The 12,802-nt window shown below is 32.6% G+C and overlaps 1 protein-coding gene across 1 annotated transcript; it reads left to right on the forward strand.

The window, feature by feature from the left end:
- The first annotated feature begins 2,937 nt into the window (after nucleotides 1–2,937).
- Nucleotides 2,938–11,769, forward strand: LOC110023463 (60S ribosomal protein L44). The gene is made up of 4 exons (XM_020722899.1): nucleotides 2,938–3,092; nucleotides 10,796–10,973; nucleotides 11,317–11,391; nucleotides 11,480–11,769. The coding sequence occupies exons 1-4, from the start codon at nucleotides 3,088–3,090 to the stop codon at nucleotides 11,537–11,539; spliced, it is 318 nt and encodes a 105-aa protein (XP_020578558.1). The 5' UTR covers nucleotides 2,938–3,087; the 3' UTR covers nucleotides 11,540–11,769.
- The last annotated feature ends 1,033 nt before the right edge of the window (nucleotides 11,770–12,802 follow it).

Raw genomic sequence — 12,802 nt, forward strand, 5'->3', positions numbered from 1 at the left:
TGAATGATATCGACAAGAAATGTAGGGGAGGCAATCTAATTATTAGATTAGATTTAAAGAAAGCTTATGATTATATCGATTGGGAATTTAGCATTCAAGCGCTTCAAGGGAGAGACTTTAGCATGCCATTCTGTAATTTTATTAAAAGGTGGCTCGACGGAACTTCAACAATGTTCACATCAATGGGCAAACTCATGGTTACTTATCATCTACTAGAGGTATCAAGCAAGGTGATCCAATCTCTCCCACTTTTTTTATCATTGTATTTGACTATTTTTCTATATTGGTTAACTTAAGCCAGAGCAAACATCCCCACACCACCTACCATCACAAAGCTAAATTTCTTATTAGCCATTTGGCTAATGTTGACTATACCATACTTTTTTCTAATGCTTCTAAAAACACTGTTAAGAGAAACTATAAGATGCTTATGGACTTCTAGAAAGTCTCTGGTATGGTTTTCAACACTAGCAAATGTCATATTATTTGTGCAATTAGGTGAGCAAATCTCCTAGACATTAGAGTCCATTGGATTAAATATTACACGGGTTTTTCATTAGTTCATTTACCTTTAAAATACATTGGAATCCATTTGATTAAGGGGAGGAGGAGATAAACTCAGTTTGATGAAATTGTGGATAAAATGAAAAACAAAATTTGTGAATGGGCCAATGCTTATCTTTCGTTTGGTTTAAAAAGTATTCTATATATCATTCCCTTATATGCTCTTCAAGTTCTTAAATTGAATGTTAGCACACAATTGAAACTTGAAAAGCTTTTTCAATAAATTTCTTTGCTCGGGTGATAAGAAGCATAAGCATTGGTCTACTTAGAAGAAATTTTGAAAACCAACTTATGCTGGCTAGTTGGGCTTCAAAGAGCTTCACCGTCTTGCTAATATTAATAATATTAAATTGTGGCTAAAGTTTAGGTCTATGGATTCTTTATGGGTTGTTTATATGCATGCCAAGTATTGTAGGGATCATCATCCTATCAAGGTTTTGCTTAAAAATGGGGATTCTCGTACTTAGAAAGGTATGATAAAAATTAGAAACATTGTTGAGAAACACATATTTTCAAATATTGGGGAGAGTAATTTGTCCTTCTAGGAGGATAATTGGTTGTATGATGAATTAAATTGTCTAGGAAGAAAGGAAACTCCTAATTTGGAAGTGACCAATGTGTGGCATGGTAATATGTGGGATTATGTTATGCTTAAACATTTAGTATGCCGAGATATGGCTCACTCTATATCAAAGATTCCTTCTGACTGGTCCCAAAAAAACTTGATTACTAAACTCGCCACTTCTATCTTTATTACTACAACTATATACCATAATCTGAACTCTTAGGTGAAGGCGGATTAGGGTAAAACTATATGGTGTAAATTTCTCTCTCCTCCATGTTTTTTTTCTTATGGAGAGCTTACTATAATTTAATTCCTCTTGTTGTTTTGCTTAAACTCAAAGGCTTTAGGTTACCTTCTCAATGTGCGATGTGTAAATTGGACGAGGAAAAAATTGCTCACCTAATTTTCAAATGCACTTTTGCTAGTAAAATGTGGAACTCACTTGGTAGCTTATTGGGTGTTAATGCTCCTGTTGATGACTAGAATATTCTAGATCAATGCATATTTCCTTGGAATCATAAGAATGGGGCCATGTGAGAGGAAGAAAATTCCTATGGTTCAACAGGAGGTATGGAGGAAACCTGCTTCCCCATAAATCAAAATTAATACCGATGGTAGTTGGAATGTTAACAAATGCAGGTGCTGGTGAAATTTTCAAAGATGAAATAGGAAATTACTCGTGTTTCTTTTCCTCCCCCATGTGTTGCAAATGGTGCTTTAGAAGTTGAAGCCAGGGTTTTGTTATTAGCCATCAAAATTGTTGTTAATTTTGATTGGCATTATTTGTATGTTGAATTAGACACTTTGGAATTACCTAACATTTTGCAGGGTGTTAAACTTCCTTATTGGAATATTTAAATTTATGTTAAACACATACTTTCTATTATCAAGAATATCAATGTTTTTTGGAGCTATATACCTAGAGAAGGCAACCTCCCTATCAATTGACTTACTAGAACTAGCTCAAAGTCTAATACATCTGTGGTGAATATGGTACCTCCTGCTTGACTCAAGCTACTTCTACACGGGGGCAGATTGAATATTCTATACATCATATGCAAAATTCTTAATTACTTTTGGGTTTTGTTACTATACTTGTATTTTGGAGATTATTTTGCGTTGGGTTGTATTAGGGTGAGGATCCTTAGGTTTTACACTTTGTGTTAGTTTTATTTTGTGATGGGTTTTAGTAGGATCTACTCCCTACTTTTGTAATATCTTTTTGGTTGCAATAAAATTAACTACGAGTTTCTATATATATATATATATTCAGAATGATCAGAGGCTATTATACATGCCCCCAACCACCTTCATATGCCAAATTATTTAAGGACCGCAATGCCGACAAACTGACCAAATGGGATTCAAACCCTTGACCTGAGGGGACTTAGGACCTTCAAAGAGACTGCTATATATATATATATATATATATATATTATGTGATATATATGGAAAATGCTCGAAGTTTCTAGTAACCTAATAGGAGCAATATAATATGTATCATAGAATTTTCGACTTATTATATTATTTCTTTACTTAATATAAGGTCCCAAATTAAAAATAATTTACTCATTTTCATTAATTAAATTTAATTTTTAACATAAAATGGACTAAAAATGGAAGATTCATTATATAATTTTATGAAATAAAACTTTTCATTATATAAAAGCCCTCTATTTTAATTAACAGGAGGAATAATTAATCATTTTATAATTTTAATTTTAATATAATGCAATAAAATAAGGATCATGATTTATATGAAAGTCAATATCATCCCGACCGTCAATACGCAAAGGGCGATATCGTAATTTATTTCTTTCAGTGTAACCCTAGCGTTCTCCATCACCCGTTTTATGCTCGCAGAAAACCCTAGTCAATTTCCTTCGAGGGTTTTATCGGGAAAGATTGGAGACGCGAAGATCGATTAACCTGTAGCAATCTTCTTAGGATCTGCAGCGATGGTAATTTTCATCTCTTACCTTTCATTCTTCACTTCTGTAATTACGATGCTTCCTTACGTCTTTACTGTTTATCCTCTTTGATGCGCATGAACTGCTTTCAAGTATTTTGGCCCATGACGTGCCTTTGCTATCTTTGTTTTTGTTGTCAGAAACTCTTATTTTATGTGTTTTTGCATCGATCTGATCTTTACCATTTGGACGAAGCTAACATTTTGATTGGAAACTTATTATGCTCGGCTGATTTTGATTTGTAATTAAAATTAAGGATTTCTACAGTCTGGTTCTTGAAGCAGAAAGAGAAAGGTAAGTTTGCTATGGACTTTGTCAGAAAGAGAAGGTAAGTTTGCTATGGACTTTGTTTTTTTTTTTTTGAAGTTTGAGACCATAAGCTGCATTTTGCTGTTTATTAAGTTCGGCTCATCTTAGAGAATATTGTTTCTGCTTGCTTTCCATAAGTCAATCGATATAGATCGTTGGAACTCTATAATGAAGAGCAAAAAATATATTGTCCAGCTAGATCTTCGGCTGATGTTATGTAGCAATCATTTATAGCGGGTTTACTTTTAAATCTCATTTTATAAGTTTGATATAATTTTGTTTATAATTGAAGCTGGGTCTCCTTATCAAGTTTTCTTTATATTAATTTAATAATTAGCATTCTCTTAGCGCCTGGAGTGATTAATATGTTTAGTTAGTTCCGGTTTGTGTTCAGGGAAATCAAGCTTTGTTTTTTAGAAGGGGTATTTAGATACACATCACACAATTCTTACTTATTTACATATCTAACACCTAAGCATTTGTATTTACATGCATAACACTCAAATCCTTAATATCATATAAAAAATATCACTTTTATTTTTAAAAAGTTAATTACATATTTTATGCGTAGGTTTATGCATCAAAATCTTAGAAATGTAAATATAAAAGTTTAGGTGTTCGATATGTAAATGCATAAGATTTTGTGTGGAATGTATGTAAATTTTCCTTTTTAGAATTAGGAATATATGGTCTCTGTTTTCTCTAAGTTGTATCATACTTCTTCCGGCAATGTTTTACCTCTGTTTCTATGGTTTTCTTTGTTATATTATCATGTTTGTTCGCTCTATTGTCTTACTTGTGAAGGTAAGTCATCCAAAATATAATTTTCTTCAGTTTTATTTATTTATTTTTATTGAAGTTAATATTAGTTTTGACATCATAGGCAAGATTACAAGCTAGTGTGCATGGGAATGAAAATTGAATTCAGTTCTTTATATGGATAAAGCTAATGATAATATTGGTGAAACAAGTTATCCATTTTTACGAATGAATACACATCACTGTAGTTGGTGAACTTTTTTTTCTTAAATTTTAATGGGCACAATAATTAAAAGAAGTATTATTATTATTTGTTTGCAACAACCTAAATGGAAAAGCGGAAATATCTAAGACAATGGACAATTTTGTTAGTCATTTCATGTTGGAAAAATCAACTGTATAATTAGGATTATGATGCAAAGGGGTTAGTTGTAAGAAATAAATTTTTGAGACAAATTATGTTAGGTTGCTATTTAGATAATTCTTAGCGATGAATTTTTAATGTGGTTTGTATTTATGCTTATTAAGTTAGATTAGATGATGGTTTAAATTTTTAATTTGAGAAAGAGATGGAAAAGCTATTTCATTCTATATTTGAGGAAGATGGATATTTATTAACGGTATTTAAATGGACGTGCATATTTTAGTTAGATTAGGACCATTAATGAGAAGATTCATTGTTAGATATTGAATAGGAGATAAAAATTCAATGTGAAAAGCTATATTTGATTTATGGTAGCCCGCGATCTTGAAAAAGTGGATCATGCTGTAAAAACTAGAAAAGTCACTTAAATAAGCTTAAAGTAGATCAACTGACTTGGAATTAGAGCAATTTTCACTTGGAAGGAAATGATTTTTTTGGGTGAAACTGTAAGGTGATTTAGTTCTGCACTCTGGGAGTATTAAGAATGAACTAAATAAATATTAATCCAAAGATGCAATATTTGAATTTGAAATTTGAGAAATAGTTGATCTTCCAAGACAATAACTGATGAAATTAGAATTCAGTATTTGATTCATATTTAATATGAGATGAAATGATAGGTTCCATTAAATGATTATGAAAAATATTTTGGAGAGTTCAAAATTAGATCGTATGCATTTGATTGAATATATAGATCATACATTAGTGGGCAGACTTTGGAATGCTAAATGATATATGTGTTGATGCAAAATTATGACACACAGTATAGAGATTTCTTGTGTTGTAGTATAATAACACGCTGATAGTTTAAATAGCGTGTGTTGTATGTGTTATTAATGTGCTATAGTGCATAATTCTCATTACACTGCTATTTCATTTTCTTTGTTTTGAGAGTAAGTAAAAAATATTATAGATTTCCTTATTTTATTGTTTTTTATTAGTATATTCTTAGGGGCCTATATTGGATTCTTTTTATGTTCATTTGGCTGATCTCACATGTAATCCTCTTAAGCTAAACTCTCACTTAGACTCTCGAACTAGCAAAATAGAAAAAATGGAGCCTCCCCATTAGAATGTCATAGTCATTCTCAGGCCAGATATATGCAAGTTGAGCATAGCGTAATGTCGAGCCAAAAATAGTATTTTTTTTTTCTTTCATGTTCCGTCATAATCCTCACTCAAGTTTAAACCACTTAAGTTCCTTTTGTTTTTCAAGTTTTCATGTGGGTAATTGTTATTCTTTTTCAAACCAACAATCACTTCCAAATGTTTGTCCTGGTTATTTTGCTTATCATTACAAATCCCTTTTCTTCTCTTGGACCATTTTTTCTACAAAAACATCCCCTTTTCTTGTCATTTATCAGTTGCAACATTAGATGGAATTTATGTTTTTTTAGTCTCTCTTTTCTATGATTTTATTATAGCATTTTCTTTTTATTTGCCTAAATTTTTTGTTTTTTTATGTTTATATATTTTTTAATGTAATTTGGTACAACCTCTGGGAGTATTAAGTCATCTTAATTCCCTCCTCTTTAGGTCCATGCCTATTCAAGGATCCTCTTTAGGTCCATGCCTATTCCATAACACAAAGGTCCCGTGTGTGGCCATAGCGCATGACTCATAGAACATCACATCCTATTTTAAATATAGCATAATAACTTTAAAATTATGAGTAATTTATTAATAATTCATCCAAATGAGAGAAAATATATACCTCAAAAATCCATTATCAATGTCATATAAATAAAGCATGAGGTTACTTTATAATGAATGCTTACAAAAGACAACTAAATTATAAAATAAATTATCACAGTAATATAAAAAACTAATAAAAAAGACATGATATTCTCAATTCTAAATATATAAATATATAAACCTAAAAAAGACAACCACATGCTATTCTAAATATTTTACTAAATCATTTAATAGGCATGGACCTATAGAGGAGGGAATTGAGATATGTAAAATAACTAAACTAAGAGATCCTTGATAAAGAGATTTTGATTAAATGTATTAGATGTGATGATAATATCATGGAAGAGATGAAAATGAAACTTCTAAAAATTTTTAAGTAAGAGTTTTAAGAAATTTTCGGAAGAGGATGATGGATAAAATGACTGTATGCGACAAATTGACAAATAATATCATTTAGGCTGTCTTTGTAGAATATGCATGAAGTTGAAATTGCATGTCCAAATGAGATATTTATATAGATTCAAAAGTTTATTGAGATATTATAATGGTTTGGCTGATGAAACTTTCAATGAAATTTTTAAGACCACTACTATGAACGTCTAAATGAGATATTTATATAGATTCAAAAGTTTATTGAGATATTATAATGGTTTAGCTGATGAAACTTTTAATGAAATTTTTAAGACCAATACTATGCAAAAGGATTATAGAAGAAATACTTTAATGAGAAGATATAAGAGCAAATGAAATTTTCATGATTTTTGTTAACTTTATATAAATCAAATCTATTTATCATACAATGAAGTTATGTGAAAGAGTAATAGAATACATGCTTATAAGAACTATGTTTATTTTAGAGATGTTATTTAATTTCATGGCAGTAAGTCTTTTATGGATGTAATTCATTTGTTGACACAACGAATGCAAAATTATATAGAATTGAGATAGAATTTTCTTTGATTGAGTGCCATGAGAATTGATTGATGCATTAGGTATATTAAGTAAGAAATGTATGGCAAGCTTATTTTGAAGATATTAATGATATGCATAATGATGTATTAATTAATATTAGAAATAGTTGTAATATGGTTAAATAACTTCCATTTATAGTGGGATGATATTAAGGTTTATCTATCTTAAATGAGTTGTGGAATGCTTTTAAATGACGTTCAAGGTGAGATGCTTTGGTTTATGTTTTTTTTCCTAGATATATTATTAATCAATGAAATATTGATTAGACTAAGTGGAAAGGTGTAACAATAAAGAAATTGTTTAGAAGGACAATTGTAAAGTATCTAATATGTTCAAGTTAACTAGGTGTGTTATTGATAATTTTTAATCAATATTATTAAAAAACAAAGTGATCTATGTGTGATGGGTAATTTTGATCTATTATATAGAACTATGAGGATATATCTTCTAGAGCTAGGATTGTGTAGTCAAAATGTAGAAATGCCTTAATGGTATTACATGATGAGAGGCTATTATGGATACTTAAGGTATATATATATAGATATGTATGTATGTCATCTCCTATGGCGTCTTTCGAGAAGGATGCCACCTCTATGCCGTTTCTTTTGATGCTCTGACCACCCGCCTCGGCCGCTAGCAAGATTCGCCGCTAACGTGTCGGCAGAGGATCGTTTCGTTTTCCGCGATCTTTGACAACGATGTAGGGATTCTGTGGTTTCGTTCGCGCCAGCTTCTGCGTCGAGTGTCGACCTCGTCGAGCTGCAAGTTCCGCAGCTTTTGCGTCGGCGTCCAGCTCCGCGGCTCGTCATTTTGTGTCAGTTTTCGACGCTTCTTCTGTTTGTGTCTGTGCCAGTGCTTCTCCAACCCGATCTTCTGTTTTGTTTTTGCGCCTTTCTCTCTAGCCCGACGCAAGTTTCTTGCTACAGGTGACAGGTAGTTGTTCTGATGACACTTCCTTCTTCTTTGGCTGAACCGACAAAGACTTCCTTTGACGTGGTGGGAAACCCTCAGGTGGAGTTCACAGTGGTATTCCCCTCAAACTATAAGGAATGTCGCGATGACACAGATCATTGTCCTTTTGTTAAAAAGGGATGTAGGAAAGGTGGGAAAACAACAATTTTTTTCTCTGACTCAAAACTTTCTACAATGACAAAAAAATTCAAGTTTGCTCTCATTGAAAAATTTTAGTGAGGACACCCACCTATGGAGGTTATCAGAAAGAGCGTAGATGATCTTAAGTCAGTAGACAAGTGGTAGGTGAGACTTATGAATGAGAGACATGTGTTGATCCAACTAACAATGACTGAAGACTACACCAAAATTTTCTCCAAGAAATATCTTAATATCGCAGGAAAAGCTATGAAGTTACTCAAGTGGTCTCCTTATTTCGACCCAAATCATGAAACTCCCACTGTACCGGTATAGTTTAGTTTACCTGGTCTCAAACTGCATTTTTTTCATCATCAGGCTCTCTATTCTATTAGGGCCATCCTAGGAGATCCTTTGAAGCTAGATCTGCCTACTTTCAACCTAGCCAGACCCTCGGTGACCAGAATACTTATGGAAATGGATATTACTTTACCGGATGTTACTGAAGTCTGGCTGGGCACAACCCACAATGGATATTGACAACAAATCGTCTTGGAACACAGACCCTCATATTGTACTCACTGTAAGATGTTTGGTCATATCCTTGATAAATGCTACAAGCTACATCCTAATTTGAAAACTAAGGTTCAAGTGAATAAGGATGAATCTAACCCCACTACTCTGGACATTTTAGTTCTACCTGGGGAGGATACTACCAGACAGGTGGTGTCTGTTGCCCCTGAGGACCCCCCTCATGACACTGCTGTTACTGTTACTGCGAGGGATGTGATGTTAGCACCTTCAAACCCCATAGAAAACAATACTGATGGACTATCCGGAGAGCCTCATAGCTTCACTTCTTCAGGAAATATCCAGTGTAGAGGCATCTCATACTACACACATGCTAGAACCTATTGTGGGTATTGTGGTTGATATTCCTTCTGCTTCAGCTCTACCACTCCATCAGACTGATTCTTCTGAAGAGGAATGACAGGTCTATTCCAGGAGAAAGAAGAAGAATGGAGGCAGACTCCAGCTTGGGAGCATATTGGATGATGCATTGGTTACTTCTGGCAATGGCAACATCTTTCCAGTTTACTAGCTTTGCTCCTTTCCTAGAACTAGAGGCAGAGGCAAGACCAAATTGGGTCGCTCTCTAGCCACATGATACTATGTATTTCGACACTGTTAGGTTTTTTATTTAAGCATCTAATGTATTTTTTTGTTTTTTCTAGTTTTGGAACCATTTGTGGTTTTTTAGTGGGCAGGGAGCCATGTTTGGGCCCTCCCACACTTTGCATCTGTATCTTTCTTTCTACTTAATATATTAGCCTCTTTGGGCTTTCAAAAAAAATAAAAATAAATAAATAAATAAATAAATAAAAATATATATATATAAGTTCAAGTCTTTTGAACTAAGAAAGTCAAGATTGATTTATGAAAACATTAGAAAGGATAAATTAATGAATGATTATTTTTAAGGGAAATTTATAGTTGGCTTATATAGAAGATAAATATATTTTGATAGTTTAGGCATATACAAAAATAATAAAAATTGCATTCATTTAGTATGCCTATGAAATTAGTTTTGTAGGATTTGAAGGGAACGTGTTTGTCCTAAGATAACATGAATAAATGATGCTCAAAGTAATTTGCAAACAGTTATTATACACACACATATTTTGGATATACTTACTAAATGCCTAATAGTTTTGGCTCTAGTTTTAATTATTGTATTTCATCCGGATTATTTTAACTTTTTTATCTAAGGTTCACTCTCATAGACCTTAATTTATCAAATCTATGCACCTTCTTATACTCAAATCCATTCTATTAGTTACATAATCACTTTATGCCTCATTCTAATCATATTATAGAATATGAATGGGGGTGGGGCAATTCGAGAGTTACTTTTTGAAAATAACAGTTGAAATAAAATTTGATAGTTAGAACATGTGCAACAAATTGTAGAAAATGCATTCATTTATAATAGATAAATAAAATTAGTTATAAAAAGGGAAAAATGAGTAGCCTTTAGCTAGGAGGAATGAAGATTTCCCGCTGAAGCATAATTTTGATTTGTTTAAATAACGTCTACTAAAAAGTTGAGGAAGATTTACATATATACCACTCAATTCCTATGTATTTACATATCTAACACCTAAACTTCAATTTTTTACATGCCACCTTACCCATGCATGAAAAGGTGTATTTCAATTTTTTAAAACTAAAAATGATGGTATTTTGTTGTGATAGAGAAGTTTTGAATGTTATAAATGCAAAAAAAAGAAAAGTTAAGGTATTAGATATGTAAATATATAGTAATTGGGTGGCATGTGTAAATGCCACTCTTTTTAATTGTTTCTCTATGTTGTTCTTATTATTCTGTAGTCAAAGGAGAGCCACATTAATAAAAAAAAGCTTTGTTAAACTGTTTGATTTACAGGTGAACGTCCCAAAAACAAAGAAAACCTATTGCAAGAACAAACAATGCAGGAAGCACACGCTGCACAAAGTTACCCAATACAAGAAGGGTAAAGATAGTCTCTCTGCTCAAGGAAAACGCCGTTATGATCGGAAGCAGTCTGGTTATGGGGGACAGACCAAGCCAGTTTTCCACAAAAAGGTTTTAATTATAAAAGCTGCTTACTCTTTGCTATGAACAGTAATACTAATATTTTCAGTGCAATGTAGTTGGGTGAACTTAACTAAAATCATTCAAATCTATAAGTATAACACAGTTTAAAAAAAAAAAAAAATGAATTATCGTACCTGCTCATTCGCCTGTGTGTTGCGACCTAAATATTGAGAATTTGATGACATCAATATTTAAAACTAAACTTGAAAGTTTCATTGTAATTTTTTTATATTTGGGCGAGAATTTTTGCAAATGTCTAAGCGTTGGATGTAGGAGATGAAATTGCCCAAAAAAATAAAAGAGCTTACTTTGAGAAATTTTTTCGGGGCAGGCAAAAACTACAAAGAAGATTGTTCTAAAGCTGCAATGTCAGAGTTGCAAGCACTTCTCTCAGCACGCCATCAAGGTATAGTATTGATTTTAAATGAATCCCATGCTTCTCTTTGATTTTATTTTCCTCAAAATTTGGGAGAATAATCTATTGTTTATTTCAGAGGTGCAAGCACTTTGAGATTGGTGGAGACAAGAAGGGGAAGGGAACGTCTCTGTTCTAAGTACACCGAGTTGCTTGCCTCGGTTCCTGATGCATTATTATCATTATCATTATTATTGTTTGTTAATCATTTGGAAGATGTTGGGTTTTATCAATAGATTTTGTTAAATGAGATTTTGGACCTATGATTTTGCAGTTAGTTAATGTTTTTAACTATTGGGTTGTCCAGACTACCTAATCTCTTATGAAAATGTTGCATTTGCTTGGGCGACTCGGGCTTATGTTCATTTATGCTGCTGTTTCTGTTGTACTGGCAAAAATTTAGTACCAGATATCAGAAATTTGCTGTGGGAAAAGTTATAATTGAAAGCAATTTAAGTTGTTTCGGTATACTGAATGCAGATAATTTCGACCCATTGAACCCTCAATTGTAACTCTGCTCTGCCCAGAAAAGAAAAAATGCATGAACCCTAATTCAATTAAATAAGGGGGATTTAAATACATGCCATACGCACACATGCGTGTGCGTGTGTGTGTGTGTGTCACCTAAATTGTAATACTTGTATAGCACTCCAATCATTATCATCACTTTAAAAATATCTCTAATACAAGAAAACTGATTTTTTTTAAGTGATGTACACCATTTTATGAGCATGTATCATGAAGCAAAACGTTTTATATGCAAATATGAGATTGTGAGTGTTAGATATACAAACAAACAAGAATTGTGTAATTTTTATACAAACTTTCATCTAAATGAGATTAAAAATTGTGTAAAATACATGCTTTGATAATAAATTAACATTTATTTGCTAATTAAATTTGCTAGAACAAATAAATCAAATTTAAGGGATGCATGTTGAAACTTGAAGCCATAAGCACCGCTTCAACGCCGTAGTTGGTCACATAGACTACGATGGTGAGTTGCAATAACGTTTAGAGACCATAGAAGTTAGAGTTGGGAGCTGCTTGAGCGGTGTGTCATGTAGGTCGTAATTAGTCAAATATGTCATGATTGTGAGTTGCAATAATGTTTTTATGCCACATAAGTTAGAGTTGAAAATTGTAATAACGTTTTTAGGCCACAGAGGTCGAAGTTGGGAACTCTATTAATTTGTGTCACATAGGGTGTAATTGGTCACATAGACCGTAGTAGTGAGTTACAATAATGTCTGTAGGTCATAAGGGTCAGAATTGTGAGTTACATGAGTTGTGAGCCACATCTATAGTTGGTCACATAAACCGTGATAGCGATATGAATAACATTGTAGGCCCACAGGGGCTAGAATTGAGAGCTTCAATATTGTTCGTAGGTCATTATTAC

The sequence above is a fragment of the Phalaenopsis equestris genome, unplaced genomic scaffold (assembly GCF_001263595.1).
Source record: "Phalaenopsis equestris unplaced genomic scaffold, ASM126359v1 Scaffold000224, whole genome shotgun sequence".
NCBI classification, from domain to species: domain Eukaryota; kingdom Viridiplantae; phylum Streptophyta; class Magnoliopsida; order Asparagales; family Orchidaceae; genus Phalaenopsis; species Phalaenopsis equestris.